Source organism: Myripristis murdjan, chromosome 1, assembly GCF_902150065.1.
Source record: "Myripristis murdjan chromosome 1, fMyrMur1.1, whole genome shotgun sequence".
In the NCBI taxonomy this organism is placed as follows: Eukaryota; Metazoa; Chordata; class Actinopteri; order Holocentriformes; family Holocentridae; genus Myripristis; species Myripristis murdjan.
Window position 1 is genome coordinate 24,995,353 of NC_043980.1, and position 22,697 is coordinate 25,018,049.

The window sequence follows — 22,697 nt, forward strand, 5'->3', positions numbered from 1 at the left end:
GAGTATTATGCCACCGAAATTTCCTAGCAAATCAGTCTTAGCCCTAACACAGTTGCACTAAGTTGATTTTGTCTCAGGAGTTAAAGACCGCTGACGTAGAGCCATGTCCATAGTCCTCATTGGTCTATCAGCGGTCATGTGACTCCGCTGAACCCGGAAGATACATTCCCAGCTGTGGCAGGTAGGCTGTTGATGGTTGCTGGTCGGTTTGTGGAGGTGAACTAAAAAAGACAAACTAGCGACTGAAATGTTATCAGGCCGACGGTTTGAGGACTCAGTCAAACGCCGCTGTTGAAGTTGACGTACGCACCAGGAGAGGCTGGTGTGTGTGGCCCTGACGCCAAGTGGACTATGTACTGCCACCACTACATGTCCCTGCTCCTCCTCGGTCTGTGCTGCTGCGGCTGTTTCCTGTGTGTACTGTCCTGCGAACAAGAGCCAGCGACTCCAGACTGGCGAATGACTTTGAAAACCATTCGTAATGGCATACATAAGATTGACACGTACCTAAATGCTGCGCTGGACTTGATTGGCGGCGACGATGGGTTGTGTCACTACAAATGCAGCGACGGTAAGCCCATTTTATATGTTACTCCTCGGATACACATAAGTTACATATATCGCCAGTTAAAGGGGAAGTCCATGTGTTTTTGTACAGTTCATTGTTTGGCCTGGTTTCTAACCTCCAAAATGAAGGCGCTTTCCCACGGGACAGATCTTGGGACTTTTTTTTTTTTGGACAGAAGCCCCCAAGAACTCCTTTTTCTTCTGTGAGGTGTAATGGCAGCTTGTATCCTCTAGGGTGCATTACTGCCCCGCCAGTTTCTCTCAATAATCTAAATAAGTCTTCCATCATGTCCCCCATTTGTCCAAATCCTCTTTAGACCTGTTATCATCGTCTTCATGGTTAAATCAGGATGGCTCCATTTTCTCTTTTTCCTGACAGATAGCAGTGGCCAGTGACTACAACAGGATTACTGAGACCACACAACACAAAATGTGTTTATACAGTGGCAACGTTTTCTGTCATGGTGCTAGATAGCTCAGCTGTGATGCTGTTTCTTCTGCCTTCTGCAAGCCAGTTTTGTGTTATCATACATGAATGTAGGTTATAGTGTGATTTAGCATGCTGATTGTTCATCTAGTCATCTTGCCTATTTCTATTCATTTATCCAGCAGCCGTTCCCTAATGATACGACCTCCATGAGCTGGAGCATCAAACTCCTGATGTGAATTTTGCCGTTAAACTCCTTGTTAGAGAACAGCAACTTGTGCAAAAAGTACTGAAACATTGAACAGTTGGACACATGCATTCAAAAGTTTACAGAAGGTCACATTAAGTTCACCTGTAAAGGTTAGAATGCATTTTAGGTTCATCCTGAAATTTCACCCGAAAGCCGAATATCCCTAACTTTTTGTGAGTAGTGTATATCTGTTGTTTTATTTCTGTGTTTGATATTCAGTAGTGCCATGTCCACACATTCAGACTGGTCTCACAGGACATGCCACAGTTGGACAAGATTCAATTCAACTTTCATTTGTTCTGCTGTGTCCTTGTTTACCCATCCAAAACTTGTGTTTTGTCTCCTTCCCCTCTCCCAGCAACGCTCCAGGACCCTCTTAGTTGGATGGCTTTCATTGCATCCCCTCAGATTTATCCAGTTGGCCATTAGATGTTTCCTACAGAGCCACAGCGACTCACACTGGTGCATCTATTATTTTTCCCATATTGTTCCTGCCATATGTTTTTATAACATAATATCAATCCCCACTTCCGGTGCTCAGAACAGGGTCGTTGTGTTCCTAATTGACCCACAGATCTTCCTCCAATATGTCCTCTTTGCCTTGTTTTCCTGACTAGGATTTGGGCTTGTTTGTATGTCATCTTTTGACCAGTTCAAATGCTTAATTTCTACCCTTTCCTGCTTGTTTGAACTTGGCGTCCCACCACAGTGCTAATTTCTTCTTCTTTCTGCCTGTGCTTGTAGGAGTAGAATATTGTAGCTGATATGATACCTTGCATTAGTTTACAGTTGATCATTTCCATGTTCATATTGCCACTAATGTGATGAAGATGTTTATCACCTTCCCTGAAGAGATTTCCAGAAGTGCATTTTCCACCACTGGTCTCTGCGATCTGTACCGTTGCTATGTGATTTCACAGTGTACTGCATGGTCACTTCCAGTGGTCCTCTACTGATGCACTTGCCTGTCACACAGTGGCGCTGATGTATCAGTTACTAATGTCAGATCTAGCATAGATTCCTTGCCAGTGTTCACATCTACCCTTGTGTTTCTAACATCATTAATGCAAACCACATGTTTCTCATCAGCAGCTCCTCCACGACCTGGTCATTTTAATCAGTTTAGTCATTGTCTCATGATGAATTATGTGCCTTGAACTCGCCGCACCACAGTGCACCCTCTCCTTATTCCTTCCATTTGCTTCTAAGTCTGCTGAGTTCTAATTTCCTGTATGAATTGTAGAAATTTATGACCACCAGGTTCTTCCTTTGTGCCGACACCTCATTAACCACACGCCCCAGCTCAGGTCCAACACCACGAAGGTGACACAACGCCCTCTCACCCTATTTTTCCTGTGCTGCCTGATCGCCACACACCCATTTATAATGAATTCTAAAGTAATGTTTCCCAGCTCTCCCATTTAGGAACAGTTTAAAGAGTCTGAATTATATCCGTAAATATTCTCTGCCTAAACAGTATGACCATAAATTACTGTCACCAAGAAAATCGAGTGTATCTTTTCATCAGATTTTATTTCCAACACTTTACCTTTAAAGTTGTCCTTTTTTAATATAACAAATCCTGCCCATTTCTTAGATCCATGAAATAACCTTAAATCTTTGCCCCATTGGTTCTTCCAAAATGATTCCTCCACTAACTAGGGATGGCTTTCTTGGGGGAAAAAAAAACACAAAAAAACCCAACAAAAAACAACAACAACAACAAAAAAAAAAACAGAAAAAAAAACTTTTCTCGTGACAGTGTCTCACAGGCCACTTGTGTTTACAGACAATAATGTTAACTCCAAGGTAAATCCTATATACAAAACTTGAAGAGAGAGAGAGATCTTAGCTAACATCAACCATCAAAAATGACTTTTATACTGTACTGAAGCCTTATAGGCTATAAATAAACTTGCATTTTTTTTTTTTTTTTTTGCCATATTTGTATTATGGAATTTTATCACATTAGTTGATATAAAGTGAAATTACAAAAAAAAATCCCCTGCATTAAACTAGGCCTACAGGAAACTTCAGACATGGTAAGAGAGAACAGGTTGACTAAAGTGGAATTTAAAGGGAAATTAAGGGAAATTAAAGGGAAATTAAAATTACAGGTAACCCTGCTTTTGTATGTCTGCATTCACACGTCGCTAGGAACGCTGACATGACATAAGCTGACAGCTGTATGTCATTTCTCTACAACAACAACATGATGGAGCATGGCGTGATCGCAGTTGCGTGTGTTTGTGATATGATAATAACGAGGGATGGGTATGTCAAGCAAAAATAATATTTGAAATTCACTGGGAACTATTCCATTATTTTTGCTACCCGAGTAGGAGCTTAAAAAGTCCCTCAGAACGTGGCTCTAAGAACTATGATCATTCCCATTCCCTGCAGAGTGTACACACAAAAAATGAGGGTAGTTCCTCCAAAATTCTTAAAAATTTCTTAAAGTCAGTACTTTTACTTAAGTACATTTTAGCTGAAGTATTTTACTTCCACATCCATAAGAGAGTACAAATGTTGTAAGTTTTTCCAATGTTGTAAGGTTCGGAATCTTCCTCAGTGAACTTCAAGTCAGCGAAAATGAGAAGGGTAATGTGACCTTTTTTTTTTTTTTTTTTTTTTTTTTTTTAATTTCTGCGTTTCCAACTAAAAGAGGAATCTACTTGGAACTTTGTGCTCTCATCCTTTTAGAATTGCAGGGAAAAGATCACATTTAAACAAAGTTATTTTTATTTTTTTCCCAAAAAGTAGTAACTTTGTAACATCTGCTCTGACTGCATTTTAAATTGGCCAGACTTCAGTTTTATTTAGGTAGATTTTTACTCTACCACTTGAGAAAATATCAGCAAATTAGTACTACTTAATTCTTGAGTAGCAATTTCAAATACTATCCATTTCTGGACAAATGTAACTAATATTATAATGTGAGATTGTCTTTGTGGACTTGCTAGTGGTTGTTGTGTTTTAAGAATGTTTTTATCTTTACCTATTCTCCTCTCTCATTCCATAGGTTATAAGCCAACACCTCGTCCTGGTTACAAGCCATCGCCACCCAATGGCTGTGGGTCTCCACTGTTTGGATTTCAGGTACAGTAGTACATCAAAGGTTGAGAGTTGGAGTGTTTTGTCGTGGTCACTCAAAATAGTCTGTCATTCAATTCCTGTTGTACAACCAAACCAAAACTTACAACTGTTTTTCAACACATGTATGACGGACGCTCTTATCTGTCTTCAGTTTGACATAGGTATCCCATCCATGACCAAGTGCTGTAACCAACACGACCGTTGCTATGACACCTGCGGTCAAGAGAAGCGCGACTGTGATGAACAGTTCCAAAACTGCCTGGAGACGATCTGTAGGAAGGTGCAAAAGACTCTTGGATTGGCTCAAAGTGTCCAAGGTGAGAGGCTGTGGTCCAGTGGGAGGGGGCTGGTAGGACTGGGGTTAAAACTGATACTGAAACTGTCCAAAATGCACAAGACAAGTACCTGACTTCTCAAAGCTCATATCTTCCTAGAAGCCGTGACTAGAGCGCAGATTTGGCAGCATGTTTTTGTCTGAGCCCGACCCGAGCCTGAGAGCATGTGTAGCGGGTCCCGGCTAGTACCCCGCTAACAGATAGATAATCCTTGACAGGAGCGCTGGAAACACAGGACAGCAATAAGTGAGGCAGAATCACAACTGCTCATTCTCCAAGTCAGTCGGATTATTTTTATTCTCACATTCATATAAAACTTTACTGCAATCATAGATTATTTCTGTTATTTTTGTTTGCATTAAAGCACTGGTATATTAACCACATTAGAATGACCTTGACATAAATGTCTATTCTTTTCACATATTTTCCAATAAATAAACATTGAAAACATTCAAATTAAAATCTGTGCTAAACTAAAGATAAACACTTTCCTTTAATCATGCTATCTGTCTATCATAAAACACATTGTATATCATTAATCATGTAATCACTTCTCCCTTAAACACACATCATTCCTTATCCTCTCATCAAGAGTATTTTTTTTATGTAATAACTATACATTGACTACATTAAGTGCTCACTTAAAATAACAGAATAAATCTCACTTGCAGGTTAACTATTTCACATTTACACTGTATAAACACTAACTGAAATAATAAACATGGCTGGCCCATAGCTTGCCGCTTTAACCGTGAACTCGAACCATATGATTTACGTGCCCGCCTTTAACTAGGGCTGCAGCCGTAGCTAGCCTTAACCGGCACATTAGCATTAGCTTGAACAGCTCCGAAATACACTACATACACAACATATTCTCAGGCGCACACTAATAGTACACAAATGCCCATTTTAAAATGATATATCACACACATGCTTATTTTCCCCACACAGCATTACCCCACAAATGCCGAGGAGCCCAAAAGAAAATCAACGACAGTTAACATTTGACTACGGCGCCGGCGCCATTTTCCCTACTACACTGATCACGTACCGCGACACTTTTATTTTGTTTATTTACACACTTTACGAGCTTCTAGCTCATGGACCACACATCAACGGGGATTTACATGTTCTTATAAACATCTGGAGTCATAGAAAAAAGTTGGTAACTAACCTGGAAACACAGGACAGCAATAAGTGAGGCAGAATCACAACTGCTCATTCTCCAAGTCAGTCGGATTATGCTCCACTTCCGCGATGCAGTGCAGAGTCCCAGTGACGGTAAGTGCTGCCACCTAGTGTCCATCTCACATAACATCATGTCATTGTGTGTTTCTCTGTGGTTTCTTATTCTTAATTAGCAGAATAAAATAATAAAATAAAATGATACAATAACAATAAACAATAAAAAGTGACTCTCAAAGGAAATGAAACGAAACAATAATACCTCAACAAAACACTTATTTTGTGAGTATCACATCCACCCCGACAACAAAAAAATGGCTCCCGACATTTGTTACAGTTTTTTTCTTTTTTTTTTCTTTTTTTTTTTTTAATAAACCTGTGTGTTGACTGGCATGTAGTATGTATAAGGCATGTACATTTGTGGCATGTAAGGAGCAGGTACAATGAACTGTCCGGCTATGTGTGGCATGAAAGGTAGGGAGGCTGAAGTAATCTGTGAGGAGATGGGATTTACATGGGTTTGTATTGAAGGTTGGCCCAGTGACTCATAAGTGAACGTTGGTCTTGGTCTCCTCTCCCTGGCTGACCTCCTCACCTCTCTGTGTTCATCTCCTGCAGGTAAAGTCCTTATAAGAGGAGAACTCGGTCTTTCCACCTGTATTTGTTCAGCATGGTCATTTTGCTCATCCTCTTCAGGCTGAGGTGGGTGTAAGACGTCATGTTGTTCATTTATCTGTGATTCATCACCCACTAATCCTGCCTCCCTTTCTTTTACAGGGGAGTTTTGTTTGTGTTCTCTTACAGGTAAGTTTGTCCCATCCGTGTGTGTGTTGTCTCCTTCAGGTAGGTTTGTCTCATCCGTGTGTATGTTGTCTCTTTCAGGTAGGTTTGTCTCATCCGTGTGTGTGTTGTCTCTTTCAGGTAGGTTTGTCTCATCCGTGTGTGTGTTGTCTCTTTCAGGTAGGTTTGTCTCATCCGTGTGTGTGTTGTCTCTTTCAGGTAGGTTTGTCTCATTCGGTAAGTATGCATCCATACGTTCAGTTCCTATCCTAGGTACTGCATTTGAATGTCCCTTGTGGATCATGGACGGTTTCTTTGGAGTCTGAACAGGAACTGTTGCAGGGAGAGATGGCCTTGATACCGACATTTGCCCTCCTTCTGAAGCTGTTAATCTGCTACGTCCAGATTGATCACTTTCCATCCTGACTATAGGTGTTCTCAACCAATAACCTCCTGTCCCCTCATCCTCATCATCAGTGTCCGTCACATCGTTGTCGGCAGAGCTTGCCCTCTGTTGAGGTTGTTTTTGTCTCTGAGGGGGTGTTAAGGCCATGTCAGCTGACTGTGTTGGGCCCTCGACAGGTAAGTCATTAACTAAAAGCAGCAAATTTCTGTGTATGGTTCTGTTTCTTGTACCGGAGTCTCCCTCAGGATGAATGACATATACAGGATTGTCAGAGATTTGCTCCTTCACCACATAAATCTTCTTCTCCCAGTATGAGCGAAGTTTACCAGGTCCACCTCGCTCACCCATGTTCCGAACCAGCACTCGATCTCCTGGTTTGAGGACCACTCCCCTCGCCCTTTGGTCATAGTAGGACTTGTTCTTTGCACTTGATGACAAGCTAGTCTTATTTGCAATCTTGTAGGCTTCTGTCATCCTTTTTGACCATTTCTCCACATATCCTTTGTGTGTCACTGATTCTGTGTTTTCCAATAATCCGAACAAAAGATCCACAGGGAGACGGGGGTGCTGTCCATACAGCAAGTAATGAGGTGAGTACCCAGTGGACTCGTGGCGGGTGCAGTTATATGCATGTATCATTTGTGGTAAATGTTCCTTCCATCTCTCCTTTTCCCTGTCTGTCAGTGTCCGTAACATTTGAAGCAATGTGCGGTTGAACCGCTCAGCGGGGTTACATTGTGGATGGTATGGAGATGTCCTTGAGTGTCCGACCCCTGACAGCCGTCCAAGAGTGCGGAAAAGGTCATTCTCGAATTCACGTCCTTGGTCATGGTGAAGACGATTTGGATAGCCGAGCCGAGGTATGTAGTCGTTGTATATTCGTTCAGCTGCAGTTTGCCCTGATTTGTTTTTGGTTGGGTAAGCCTGAGCAAATCTGGTAAAATGGTCAATTACCACCAGAATGTACTCAAAGCCTCCTTTGCTTTTCTCCAGGTGTAAATAGTCTATGCAGACCAGATCAAGAGGGGAAGAAGAGGTCAGGCCACCCATTGGTGCTCGAACATGTGTGGTGGGTTTCTTTTGTTTTATGCAGCTGCATTTTCTTGTGACATAATCCTCTATACATTTCTTCATGTATGGCCAGTAAAAACGCTCTCTGGCAAGGTGGAGCACACGTTCCGTCCCAACGTGTCCCATGTTGTCATGGAGGTGTTTTAGGGCAACTGACCGGTACTTGACAGGTAGGACTAACTGTTTTCTTTCTGATGTCCGGCGGTACAGGACTCCATTCTCCAAATGTAGTTGACTCCACTCATGAAGGAGTTTGCGAGTGAGCCCGCCCACTGACCTTCTGACCTCATTAGTGAGAACATTACTGGTCTCTTTCAGTCTTATTATTTCCCCTATCCCAGGGTCATCCCGTTGGGCCTTTGCCAGCTCTTCGAGGCTTATTTCAGGCACTAGTGGATGAGGCTGGGGCAGTACATCAGCAGAGGAGGTGTAAAGTGCAACTATCCATGCTACATCTTTCTTCAGAGCTGCTCTGCCTCCCTCCCAGGTTGCATGCAGCACGTCCTGAGACAGCTCCTCAGTGCATGTTGCGACATAGTTGTCAATATCAAGTGGGATGCGTGAGAGCGTATCAGCATCAATGTTGTTTTTTCCAGGTCTGTATTTTATGTTGAAGCGGAACTCTGACAATTCTCCAACCCAGCGATGTCCAACTGCATTGAGTTTTGCGGTGCTCATGACGTAGGTAAGTGGGTTATTATCAGTGTAGATGGTAAAGTGTGGAGCATAGAAGAGATAATCCCTGAATTTCTCGCACACTGCCCACTTCAGAGCCAGGAATTCGAGTTTCCTGCTGTGGAGTCTGTAGTTCCGTTCTGCCGGTGTCAGAGTTCTGGATCCATATCCGATCACTCGCATTTTCTCACCCTGCTGCTGATAGAGGATCGCGCCGAGCCCTTTCTCCGAAGCATCGGTGTGCAGGACGAATGGCTCCTCAAAGTTGGGGTAAGCGAGGACTGGGGGTTTGGTCAACATACTGACTAGCCTTTCCAGGGTGCTTTGGTGATCAGCCTTCCACTCAATGGGTGTTTTGGACGGGAGTTGGGGACCCTTGGACTTGCAGTGACGTGGAAGGAGTTGGGGCATTGAGGACTTAACTTGGAGCAGCTCATACAGTGGTTTCGCTATTTTAGCAAAATCCTGTACGTAGGAGCGGTAATAGCTCAGGAAACCGAGGACCTGTCGGAGTTCACCAACTGTTTGGGGTGTTTTGGTTTTTAAGGCCAGCACTGCATCAATGTCTTTGGGGTCAACTCGAACTCCCTCGGCCGACACCAAGCGTCCAACATAGCGGACCTCCTTCTGAAACATCTCGCACTTCTCTGCCCGCAGCTTCACCCCATGGCACTGCAGTGCTTGAAGGACCCTGCGAATCACCTCCACATGGTCACTGAAAGATCTGGAGTAGCAGAGTAGGTCATCCAAGTACGGGATGCAGCACTCGTCTCTCAGGGAGCCCAACATCTCCTCCATGCTCCTCTGGAAAGCTGCAGGTGCATTAGAAAGTCCAAATGGGATCCTTGTCCATTCATAAAGCCCCCAGGGTGTGATGAAGGCGGTGAGATGGCGTGACCCTTCTGCTACAAACCCCTGGTGGTAAGCTTTACCTTGGTCAAGTATACTGAACATTGAGTACCCACCCAGTGTGTCCGTCAAATCCTGTATTCGTGGCAGTGGATGCCTGTCAGGTACAGTTTTTTGATTTAGGAGGCGATAGTCTATACAGAGGCGCAGAGTGCCGTCCTTCTTCCGCACACACACCACTGGGGCAGAATAGGCAGACTTGGACTTCACTATCCATCCCTTTACAAGAAGATCTTGAATGTACTCCTTCACTTCTTTAAACAGTGGTTTGGGAATGGATGTATACGCTTTCTGCACAGGGACGTCGTCTTTGAGGTTGATCACCATTTGCAGATCTGGGATACAGCCAATGTCATCTCCATCCCTAGCAAAGGCATTTGACTCCTCATACAGCATCCTCCTAGCAGCCTCCTGCTGTTCTTCCTCCAGGTGGTCGAGGTTCACAGGTGGGTGCCACATGGGTGAGTCTGAACTGCTGACATGAGTGGTGGTGACCTCACTGACAATTGCTGCAGGCTGTGATTTGTCCAGGATATCTGCCTCCACCACATTTTCAACATGCTGCAGGATCCCTAGCGCTGTTTTACGTGGTATTGTGATGTCATGATTAGTGTTGTTACCAATTGGAATGGTGACATAGGGCTTGGTTGGGTTCTGGATTTGTAACAAACCTGGCCCTGCATCCCACTGTCCAGATGACAGACTGTCTTCGTCTGTTTCAAACAACACTAATCGGGTAGAGGCATCCATGTTTGAGGGGACCCGACACTTCACCCACGATACTTGACCAGCTGGGAGTACGATGTCTTTGGCCCCTGTTCTCACTAGCCCCTGCTGCATTGCTATCTTTGATGTCTGCACAAAGTTGACAAGAGCTTCAGCTGTTTCACTGGGGACAGATATGGCATTGCTAAGAAGGCTAACAAGTACTGGCATTAGTTTCTCTGGTTGGCCACAAATTAACACTTCCAAAACATTAAAGCCGATCAATGGTCTATCCATCGAGTCACTACTGATGAGAAATGGGACACTAATGGACAGATTGGGATCCAAATTCCCTGGCAAGTTCACTGTAATAGCCACCCACCCATCATATGGAATGAGGCCGCCATTTGCTGCAACGACCCTCAGTTCATCCTCCCCTAAGATCTCTGACACTGGGTGAATGCTGAGGTCAGGTAGGTATTCATCTTTCCAGGCACGGCTGATTATACTGACTTGTGACCCAGAGTCGAGCAGTGAGGTGACTGGTAAGCCATTTAGATAGCTCTGAACTAGGGCTTTTTTACCAATGAGGCTAGCAACAGCTCGGGCTTTAGCTACACGTGGTAGTTGAGGAGGGGGCTGTGCTACTTGTGTGCAGCGACTTTGTGTGCTTGTCATTCCAGGGGTAGGGGGTGAGGAGGGGTGTGTTTTGTCATTTTTGGCCTCACTTACCGGTTGGGACTTACTTCCAGACTCGGTCACTAGATGTCCCCCTCCAGTGGCCGGTTGAAGTTTCCCTGTCTCTTTGCCCGTTTTAGACAGCCTGCTGCACGGTGTCCTTCATCCCCACATATGAAACAATGTTTACAGTCTGGTCTGTCTTGTTCCACACAGCTTGGACAACCATAGGACTTTCCACGTTTAGATTGTGTCCGATTTTGACTGTACTGACGCCCATTGTGTGTTAGCTGTTGTTCATTTTGTCTTTGCATGGTCATAACAAGTCTGGTGAGCTCCTCTACTTTGGTTGTGAGGTCTCTCAGGGGATCTGGTTTTGTTTGGTTTGATTTGGGCTCTGCACTCTCTGACTTTGAGTTATGTTTCTTTACTTCATCAGGTTCAAGCTGCGCGCTGTGTGCATTTGTTACCGTCTGCCGGCGGGAAGAGCCAAGTCTTTTCATTCTCTCATTTTCTTCACTGGTGATTTTCATCACATGACGAAGGATCATCTCATCAGTGACACCGCTGTTTGACAACAAAGGTTTGAGTTCTCTGCGTATGTCAGTGTGCTTGTGTCCAAAGCCTTGGTATACTGTATGTAGGAAAACATCTTGTACTGTGGCTGTAGAGTATTTAATGTCAGCGTCAGCCAGTTTTGATGTGAATAGGATGCGTTGTTTTAAGCCTATTACCCGGTAGAGAAATTGTTGTGGTGTCTCATTCTCTTCCTGTTTTGTGCACATCAACTCTTGAAATAACTCTGTGCTGTTTTTTTCTCTTAGGTGAGTTTGGAGAAACCCCTTGAGTTCAGCCACCGTTATGTCATCTTTATTTATCAACATCTCTTTGAATATCCCTGGTCTGATGATTTTGAGCACACCACGAACAATCTCTGAATCAGAAAATCCCTCCCTGATTCCATCATCAATTTGCTTGCAGACATTATTGTAGCTGATGTCAGAGGATTGATCACCAACCTGACCGCCTTGCACTTTGAACTCCCTCCTGGGTAGGTAACTGAGTTCCCTCAAGGACACCATCCCCTCGCGAGCTGACTGGGCGGCAAGCTCACCTGGTGGATTGTTGCTCGGCTGCCTGGGAAGGACAGAGGGCGGCGGCATGTGTGTCTGTGGCGGTGTAGCATGTGGTGGTATACACTGTATGAGTTTCTTGCTCAGTTCTTCATAACTTGCGAGCACTTTAAGCAAATCAGCGTTCGCTGTGTCAGGTGCATTTACCATTGTAGCTTTACTTGAGCCTAAATCTGGTGCAACAACATCACTAGGTGATGCAGTACTGACTGAAATGGGTGTGTGGTGACCCTGAATGTGAGTGTCTGTGGTGATTTTAGGAGGTGTTTGGGTAATGACAGAACCATCAGACATATCAACAAAGTCAACAAATTTTCCATCACTTTGCACAGCATGTAACTCAGAATCACCCTTTACATTTAGCATTGGCATATCATCATCACGACATTTCACTATATCATCAATAGAGTCTTTTAACATCAGCAACTGGACCATTCCCTCGTCTTCTGTTCCAAGTAGATGCTTGCTATACATGAACGAGTTAATGTGGTTGTAATATACCTCTTGATCGTACTCCACAAGCTCTGACTGTTCCACATCCAATGCTGGATCCACCGCTCTGGCGACCCGAAGAAGCTCTTCAGCTGACAAGGTGAGTAAGCTCTTCCTGATGTCCCACACCAGGCTTTTTCTCTCACCACTCGACATGATGGCTCCTCGTTCCCCTCACGGCTGGCAACACAGTTTGATGATGGCACAGTCGGTTCTGGATCACAGATCTCCACTCGTCCACGGTCGCAGTCCCCACGGCTTGACAAGGCTGATGGTCGGCGGCTGGATGATGCAGCCCTCCCTCCTAGTTGCTGATCAGTGTTGTCATCGACGCCACTCGACTTCCAATCCAATAGATGGCATCGAAGAATCCCGGACGAGCCCCCAAGAATCTGTAGCGGGTCCCGGCTAGTACCCCGCTAACAGATAGATAATCCTTGACAGGAGCGCTGGAAACACAGGACAGCAATAAGTGAGGCAGAATCACAACTGCTCATTCTCCAAGTCAGTCGGATTATTTTTATTCTCACATTCATATAAAACTTTACTGCAATCATAGATTATTTCTGTTATTTTTGTTTGCATTAAAGCACTGGTATATTAACCACATTAGAATGACCTTGACATAAATGTCTATTCTTTTCACATATTTTCCAATAAATAAACATTGAAAACATTCAAATTAAAATCTGTGCTAAACTAAAGATAAACACTTTCCTTTAATCATGCTATCTGTCTATCATAAAACACATTGTATATCATTAATCATGTAATCACTTCTCCCTTAAACACACATCATTCCTTATCCTCTCATCAAGAGTATTTTTTTATGTAATAACTATACATTGACTACATTAAGTGCTCACTTAAAATAACAGAATAAATCTCACTTGCAGGTTAACTATTTCACATTTACACTGTATAAACACTAACTGAAATAATAAACATGGCTGGCCCATAGCTTGCCGCTTTAACCGTGAACTCGAACCATATGATTTACGTGCCCGCCTTTAACTAGGGCTGCAGCCGTAGCTAGCCTTAACCGGCACATTAGCATTAGCTTGAACAGCTCCGAAATACACTACATACACAACATATTCTCAGGCGCACACTAATAGTACACAAATGCCCATTTTAAAATGATATATCACACACATGCTTATTTTCCCCACACAGCATTACCCCACAAATGCCGAGGAGCCCAAAAGAAAATCAACGACAGTTAACATTTGACTACGGCGCCGGCGCCATTTTCCCTACTACACTGATCACGTACCGCGACACTTTTATTTTGTTTATTTACACACTTTACGAGCTTCTAGCTCATGGACCACACATCAACGGGGATTTACATGTTCTTATACACATCTGGAGTCATAGAAAAAAGTTGGTAACTAACCTGGAAACACAGGACAGCAATAAGTGAGGCAGAATCACAACTGCTCATTCTCCAAGTCAGTCGGATTATGCTCCACTTCCGCGATGCAGTGCAGAGTCCCAGTGACGGTAAGTGCTGCCACCTAGTGTCCATCTCACATAACATCATGTCATTGTGTGTTTCTCTGTGGTTTCTTATTCTTAATTAGCAGAATAAAATAATAAAATAAAATGATACAATAACAATAAACAATAAAAAGTGACTCTCAAAGGAAATGAAACGAAACAATAATACCTCAACAAAACACTTATTTTGTGAGTATCACACATGGTAACTGAACCCAGCCCGAACCCAACAGGCATTCATGTTTTTGTGTTCAAACCCGACCTGAGCCCAAGATTTTGCTGTTCCTCCATTGCTAAATTACATTTACTGCCTGAAGTAGCCTATGTGTTGCCTTCAGTGTCATCATGTAAACTCCAGCACCACACAGGAAGTTGCCCAGAGCAGACAGTAGGTCCATCATTTTTCTCTAAAATAACATTGATGTGACCAAACCCAACCTGAACCCGAACATAATTTCGAAATATTTGTCTGAACCCGGCCTGACCTGTCGGGGTTCGACCGGTCCTGACGGGCCCGGGTCGGGTATCCACACTCTTGCATGGGAGAATTTTTGGAGTTGAAGACAGCGAGGACTGGAAGGGTCTTGATAAGCTGCTGGGGATGAAGTGTGTTTCAGGTGGCTGCTTAGGAGGGAGAAAGAGCAGTCCACACAAAAAAGACTAAAGGTTAAACATGGACTTGGGCACAGTTTCTGGTGAGGACAAGTGCAATGTGACAAAGGTTGTAGACAGCAAACCAAACCGTGATATTACCCTTTTTCAAAATGCAAAGGCACAAATTAGGAAAACTTTACTGTACCTCAGCCATTTTTTAAAAAATATATGTTAAAAAATAGTATTTAATGTTGACATTTTATATGAAGATCAAATTCTTGACAATCTCTTACTCCCACCTCGATACGGCTTTTTCACTGGCCAGTCTGTGGCAGAGAGTTTTGTAGACTTTTTTTTTAACATGTTGTAACAATGTTTGTCCAGCAGATGGCAAGATAGAGCTTTATTTAAGAACATAAATTTGCAGATTCAATTAAATGTGGTGAAAAATGGACTTAAAATCATAAGATTACACTGAATTTGAAGGGGAACCCCAACAACAAAGGAAACATACATTAATACATAGTACACACAATGATAATAACAACCCACCCCTCCCAAAAAATGGTTATGCGCATTCTCGTCCAGATACCACAAGATCATGATCTCAACATTTTGTAGCCCCTCCCCCTATTTGGGAACATCAAGCACATTAAAGAACACTGTGATTATGTATTATTCTCTTGTGTCAACCCTGTAATCACCCTGTTAATTTGATTAAGATTGATTTTTGACATCAGGCCTATCATGATATTTGTCTTTTTAAGATTGACTAAAATAGGTGTTAATCACCTAATCTAAGTGCTAATATGAATGATTAGAATCTCATTTATCAGTTTTGACATTCCCAAATTTTGAGATTTGATCAGAAACAATGAAAGGTTTTTAAAAACTGGACCCATCCAAATACCACTAACTTACTGTGCCACCTTTACTACAAGCATTGCTGGCAAGTCTGCATGGAGAGGGAAAAAGGTTTTTGATTGATTCAATTAAATTAATGTGGTGTCATTTGTGGTGTGTTTTCTCTCTCTCTGTGTGTCTCTCTCTCTCTCTCTCTCTCTCTCTCTCTCTCTCTCTCTCTCTCTCTCTCTGCAGCATGTGAATCAGCGGTGGCTCTTCTGTTTGACGCTGTCATGCACTTGGGGTGTAAGCCCTACCTGGACAGCCAGCGGGAGTCCTGTGTGTGTCAGTATGAAGTGAAGAGGGAGCTGTGAGCCTCCATGGAGACAAAACTGTGAAGTGGACTGAATGAAAGACACTGCATACCACAGTGGCTGAATGACAAGCAACCTTGTTTTAGGCTCTTAGAGCAGATGTTCTCAGGGATGGGGCTTGAGTGACTGGTCTCTGCTGTTGCTTGTGTCCTGTTAGGTTTCTAAAAGCACACTGACATGGCTATTAAGTGAATGTTGGATTACTTTGGTTTGTAGAGTTAAATGTTGATGTTTTTCCAGTTGCAGTCATTATTTATATTTTGCTAATATTTGTTCCTTATCTTTAAGTCTGGCAACTTGTCCAGGGTTTTCCCCTGACTTTTGTCCAGTGCATGCTGGGATAGGTGGCTCTCGTCCATATAACTCTGGATAAGAATAACTGGGCAAAGAACAATAATTAATAAATGATGTTTGTTTCCACCATTTCCTATGCATTCCTTATTTTTAATTTATAAAAATGTTATGTGGCTATTTAAAAAATATTTTTTAATGGGGTCACATGTTGACGGTAATGTGAGCACAGCATTTTAGAGCTTGATACTGTTTCATTTTTTAAATTATCCAGACAGCAGCTGAGTATTAACAGTCACTAATGCTATAAACAAATTATAGCATCACTGTTGATGGAATTTCAATCTCTGACCAAAAATTAACAACACCGTCATCAGAAACACAGCTGGTAAACATGAATTGACAGACCAAGCTCTTGATGGAAGAAAACGCAAGGCTGTATTTACAACCCTACAACCTGTACATTCCCTACAAGTCAAAACACTTTTATTGAAATCATACATAGATACTACCTGATACATGAAATGATTTGTAAATATATTTCAGTTATAGAAGACAAATGTTCTTTTTGCAATTATTTGGTGGAAACACTAGAATGTGTTTTTTTTTTTTTTTTTTTTTTTTTGGTGTGTACATGTGACATTATTTTGGGTTGAATTTAATTTGGATCTTAAAAGATATTTTTTGTAAGGAAATGTTATTTAAAGAATATGATATGTTGTTAATATTCAACAAACCTAATTTCTCCAGCAATAAGCAATATGTTCCTAATTTGCACATTATTTTGGCCAAATTTTCCATTCATAAAATGGAATTCGTGTTAGCTACCATCTTGTTATTAAATTTAAACAAACAGATCCAAGCATATATTTCCAAACACTATCACATCAAAAATCTGTAATAAAAAATTAAACAGGTCTATTAATTTATTTTATTTAACAAACCTCTTGTGTAGGCTAATTCTTTTCCTTTGTGATTGCCTTTTTCTCACATGGAACTAAATACAATATTTTTTTATTTTATTTTATTTTATTTTTTCTGGCTCTGATTCTTTGTGTGCACTGTTACAAAGTATTGAAGAACATTCCCTGTGAAACTCATGTTTGCAAGATGTATTGTTTGAAAAAAAAAAAAAAACTGTTCTGCTTGATTACTGGATCTTTGTTGTTTAGCTCAGGACACACGTGCTTTAGGCTTGACTTGTTTCTACAGTGGTATGCAAAAGTTTGGGCAGCCCTTAGGAAAATAATTGCATCAGTTTGTCACTTGCTGAGCTTTTGAAGCAGCAACTTCATTTTAACATATGTTATACCTTATGGAAACAGAAACATCTCAGTACTGAAATTTTTATTGGTCCAACAGAAACATTTTTATGTCCATTTAAACAAAAATACGCATGTGCATAAATTTGGGCATCCCAAAGACATAATGCCATTAATATTTAGTAGAACCTCCTTTTGCTGCAATAACAGCCTGTAGACGCCTCCTATAGCCACAGACAAGTCCCTGAAGTCTGGTAGGTGGTATTTTGGGCCATTCCTCCATACAAAACGCATCCAGTTCAGTCAGGTTTCTTGGCTTCCGTGCGTGGACAGCCTGCTTTAAATCAATCCATACATTTTCAGTGATGTTAAGGCCTGGGGACTGGGATGGCCATTCCAGAACATTGTTCTTGTGCTTCTGCATGAATTCCATGGTGGATTTTGAACAGAGCATAGGATCATTGTCTTGCTGAAAAATCCAACCCCAGCATAGCTTCAACTTTGTGACCGGCTCTTGAACATTTTTGTCAAGAATCAAAATCAGTTGAGTTTGCTTCTCTTGCAATTTGTCCTAGGTTGACCCCAGTTTTGGCCTAAAATTACTGGACTATATAGCAGCTGCTCAAAGACATCCTAGTGCCCACTCAAAAAATACCCGGACCACAGTAACTTGAACCAACCAACAGCACAGGGCTGGCGGTTTACCACATGGCTAGGCGGTCGCAAGGGTGGCAACCACATTCAGAGTTTCTTCAGAAACTTTACAAAGTCTAGTTTATTATGGTTGAAGAGAAGAGACCAGGTGCGCTTCCTCTGATTGCTGCCACTGATTAGGGCAGTGGGTGCTTAGCTTGCATCTTCATTTTGGTGTGCTGCTTTTCCCACTCCTGTGGATCCTTTATACTAGTTTATTATGGTATTCTCCATTTGTGTGGCAAGGGGACATGTATTCAGTATTCCTGTGGAAGTGGACTAAATACAAATGTTGTATATATTTAATTTCTTTATTTTTGTTTGCACCTACAGAGGGCCAATCTTACATGCTACAGCTATATAAAAAATATGCAAACTGTACAATCATCAGGAGAGCAAGATGAAAGTCTTGGAAACATTTCATAAGATTTTGACAAGTGTGGTCTTGTAGGGACTTTGTGCGTGTGTGTGTGTGTGTGTATGTATGTTAACCACAGGGTGACACCAACCAGTGCTTGTAGACAATATTAATTAGTCATAAGATCACCAAAATTGACAGCTTTCATGCTTTAGGCTCTAGGGAATCTTGCCACCAAATTTTATGACAATCCAGCAAATAGATTTGGAGATATGGCTGATTGACATGGTGACATAGGCTCCCAGTTTCCAGCAGGGCAAAACAAAGTTTAGGGCACAGGAATGCAGACACAGGCAAATAATATCAACTAGTAGCATGATCTACCGACAAGTGATGATCCAGGTGGAGTACGGTTGAAGAAGAGAAAAGGACAGGGCTATCTTGAAGGAGAGGAAAGAGTTGATGAAGACATATATTATTTCATTACTGTTGTAGGTGGATATTCTAACTTTCATGAGTATACTTTCACATTGTAAGTTAGGCGTTAGGTGTGGGTTATTTTGCACACGAAAGAGGAACAGGTTCATACATGGACAGTAAATCACATGGATGTGTATACATGCACACAGGCACACACACACAGAACACACACACAACAGGAAATTTTTTATGTAGTGTTGTGTAGCTGAGGGAGTTGAAGGGAAATTTGGAGTAATGGGAGCAACCTGGATTCTCATTATTACTATACTAAACATTACAGGTAAGCAGTAGTTCATACATTTATAATTTCATTTTATTTCATATCTTTACATTTAAAATGATTTAGCTACTAACACTGGTCATTTTGGCTGACAGCTCTGAGCAACGGTAAAACCACAGTTATGATGGGTGTAGAGGGTCGGAGTTTAAGCCTCAGATGTGAGTACCCAGACAGCCTGCGGAGCAATGCCAAGTACTTTTGCCGAATCGACAACACAGTGTTCTGCCAGCAACTGATAAAGACAGCCAAACACGACCAGCGGGTGAGAGATGGACGGTTCTCTCTGTTCGACAACAGTACTGGAAGGGTCTTTATCGTCACAATGGACAGACTAACCCTTGGGGACAGTGGGTTTTACAATTGTGGTGTGGATATCTCCTTAGGACGTGATCACTTGAGTGAAATGCAGCTGATTATATCCCCAGGTATTTCACTGGACATCATCATGGCACAGTTCTTCTGTGAGAATATTTCTTTCATCCAGATCTTGAGATATACATATCACATGATGCATATCAAAAAAATATGGTGCTCATAGTGCAAAGACTAAATACTAAGCACTTACAACTAAAATGTTGTAAAGTGCTGTTTCAGGTGATGACATGTTAACACCATTTAGAAGATGCTGTCCTCTAAAATTAACAAGCAGCACTTACTATAAATGAGAACTGTGCATGGTTACTCTTTCACACCTCTTCCTCTTTTATGAACTTTCCATTCTAACATTATGGTGCCTACTGCATGTACTCTCCATGTAAGCTGTTTCTCCTTTTGTTGCCTTTTTCTAGCACCGACAACAGCAATCCCTGAAGAGGACCTCATGCATAAGAGTGAGTAATGTATACAGGTGTGAACATGCATGTGTGTGTGTGTGTGCATAAACACGCTCATGCACAAAATTTCCCATACCAAAGGCTGTGTGTGTGTGTGTGTGTGTGCACGCATATGTTCATGCGTATGTTCATGTATGTACCTACATAAACACCTATTTGCAGTTATGTATATTTGCCTTTTCCAGCAACAACAACCTTTCCAGAGGGCCTCATCTACAGCAGTGAGTTATATCTGTATGCCTGTTTACGTGTGAACTTGTGTGTGTGTGTGTGTGTGTGTGTGTGTATGTGAAAGAGAGAGAGAGAGAGAGAGAGAGAGAGAGAGAGAGAGAGAGAGAGAGAGAGAGAGAGAGAGATGCTTGAGTGTGTGAAATGTTAACTGCCAGGTTGAGTAAAGTTGTTCTTCTCCTCTGCAGAGTCTCACCTGCCCCTGGTTCTCGCTGCAGTCACATGTGTGGCAGCACTGATATTTGTGTGTGTATTTACACTGTCTCTGCAGCTGGCTGTTAATAACCACAATTCAAGCACCTACCAAAATAGCCAGGTTAGATCAAGTGCCTTCTTCCCTAATGTGAATACCAAGTTGTAAAGAAAAACATCAGCATCACTGTCCAGTGGAATCATATGTAATTATTCTATTTTATTCACTGTTATTTATTGTGTTATTGTATTCATCCGCTAGATATCATCTGATTATGAGACAATGGTCACTGCAGGAAGAACTAGACCAGAGCTCCTCTGTGGTGGTGTGTCCTCAGATTACACAAACACAGCAGCATCACTGCCAGCGTCACCTGAACTCTACGTCCCAGTCAACCCAGACCACAGGATGTCTGCTGTCTCCCTGGGCATCTATGAGTATGTTGCTGTGGATGTACCAGGGCAGACCTGCTTGTACCAACAACTGGATATCAGCCTGCTAGAGGAGCACATCTACCACAACTTCCTTCCAAACACCAGCCTCAAATAGATCTGTGGGAACAGGGGCGAAAATCCCATTTCATTATTGGGGGGGACAATAAACAGCAAAATTTTAGAGAGTAACTGCTGGGGGGGACATGAACAAGTTGCTGTCTGGCATGACTGTACATCCCGCTTTCTCTCTTTTTGAAATTTGCCGTACAGTGTTGAGCCCTCAGCATGTTCATATGTTTTAAATAATGGTATTAAAAGCAATAATTCTCTAACCAAATTTCTTTGCTCACAGTTGTAATTTCCACTACAGTCCATCAAAGTAGCTTTACAAGCACTAGAAACTCAAAATAAAACTAAAACTAGAGGAAATACCTTGAATAATCCAACTACATCAAACTATTCTTCAGAAAACATTATATTATTGTAGTGTGAACAAAAAACAAAGCAAGATATGGCATCAAATAGTGACATACAGTATATGTTTGAGCTGTACACTGTCCCTTTTAGATAAAATAAGAAAATGAAATGAAACTATGCCACAAAATAATGTAACTTAAAATGCAAAAAAAAAAAAAAAAAAAAAAAAAAAAAAAAAGATATCTACTAGACACAAACTCAAAATATCAGTAAAATATGAACTATTTCTGACATTAATATCCTGACAGACTTTTTGAAAGAATAATAAGCTCAGTATTTGCTCCTCCTGTGGTCTGTCCTCTCTCCCCCTCACTGTCATGCACTAACTTGAGCTTGTAAACAACCATTAGCTATTAGCTTAAACAGTGAGCTGAAAGAGGCAGGTTTTGGAACATAAATTTTTAACACTTAAAAACACACTATTTTACATTCATAATTAGCACCGCTTGTATTGTGCTTTCATTGAATATTACTATATTATTCAAAATTATTCATTAGTGTTAACAATGTTTTTTTTTCTGGGGGGGGGTTGCTCTCCCATTAGGTCATCCATAAGGCTGCAAAAATGAAAACTGGCGAGGTTGGAACCACCGCTTTGACTTTTAGCTTTGTAAAAGACAGTCCTCAAACTTTTTTTCAACGATTTAATCTTTACAACAAAAAAACTGGAACAGCCAGAGACTGGTTGTGTTTTGCTACTGCTATGTTTCTGTGCCTCACGGAAACTCACCTCATGTTACCACCACACAGGAAGAATATGTTTATTCCAACCAGAGAGAAACAATCAGATTAACCATTTTCATGTTTATAAGGTGCTAATATTTTCCTGTTGAATGGATTATCAAAGGTTTACACCATCCAAATGTGGTGGTTATGTGAGGCAGTTTTATTTTGATTATTAGTGTAATATTAAGGTCCATGTAAACACAGCTATTATCAACATGTGTGAAGAAAGGGAGAAGTGAAAGAGGCAATGATTCACTTACATTAATGATGCCGTGATACTATGGAGGATGTACAGTAAGTTTTAGTTGTGCCGAGGCTTTTTCTGTGGCGTATTGTTGATGAGGAAAAAGGAGCAATCCACTCTCTTGGACCACAGAATGGAAGAAAGGGACAAAGTGTGACACCATAGTCTGAGCAGG

The 22,697-nt window shown here is 41.8% G+C and overlaps 2 protein-coding genes across 2 annotated transcripts; both read left to right on the plus strand.

The window, feature by feature from the left end:
- The first annotated feature begins 136 nt into the window (after positions 1 to 136).
- On the plus strand, positions 137 to 17,341 carry pla2g12a (phospholipase A2, group XIIA). The gene is made up of 4 exons (XM_030062611.1): positions 137 to 571; positions 4,267 to 4,343; positions 4,492 to 4,657; positions 15,905 to 17,341. Exons 1-4 carry the CDS (start codon positions 352 to 354, stop codon positions 16,021 to 16,023), a joined length of 582 nt encoding a protein of 193 aa, XP_029918471.1. The 5' UTR covers positions 137 to 351; the 3' UTR covers positions 16,024 to 17,341.
- Positions 17,342 to 19,320: 1,979 nt separating this feature from the next.
- Positions 19,321 to 21,310, plus strand: LOC115366927 (CMRF35-like molecule 8). Its single transcript, XM_030062600.1, has 6 exons — positions 19,321 to 19,387; positions 19,483 to 19,812; positions 20,176 to 20,217; positions 20,406 to 20,441; positions 20,637 to 20,764; positions 20,903 to 21,310. Exons 1-6 carry the CDS (start codon positions 19,342 to 19,344, stop codon positions 21,188 to 21,190), a joined length of 870 nt encoding a protein of 289 aa, XP_029918460.1. The 5' UTR covers positions 19,321 to 19,341; the 3' UTR covers positions 21,191 to 21,310.
- The last annotated feature ends 1,387 nt before the right edge of the window (positions 21,311 to 22,697 follow it).

What these genes read in the sequence shown, in the direction of transcription:
- pla2g12a (XM_030062611.1), top strand. Translation starts at nt 352, where the DNA reads ATGTACTGCCACCACTACATGTCCCTGCTCCTCCTCGGTCTGTGCTGC. An exon ending in CTCCACTGTTTGGATTTCAG is followed by an intron (nt 4,344 to 4,491) that starts GTACAGTAGTAC and finishes ATCTGTCTTCAG; the next exon opens with TTTGACATAGGTATCCCATC. An exon ending in ATTGGCTCAAAGTGTCCAAG is followed by an intron (nt 4,658 to 15,904) that starts GTGAGAGGCTGT and finishes CTCTCTCTGCAG; the next exon opens with CATGTGAATCAGCGGTGGCT.
- LOC115366927 (XM_030062600.1), top strand. Translation starts at nt 19,342, where the DNA reads ATGGGAGCAACCTGGATTCTCATTATTACTATACTAAACATTACAG. An exon ending in GCAGCTGATTATATCCCCAG is followed by an intron (nt 19,813 to 20,175) that starts GTATTTCACTGG and finishes GCCTTTTTCTAG; the next exon opens with CACCGACAACAGCAATCCCT. An exon ending in GCACCTACCAAAATAGCCAG is followed by an intron (nt 20,765 to 20,902) that starts GTTAGATCAAGT and finishes TTCATCCGCTAG; the next exon opens with ATATCATCTGATTATGAGAC.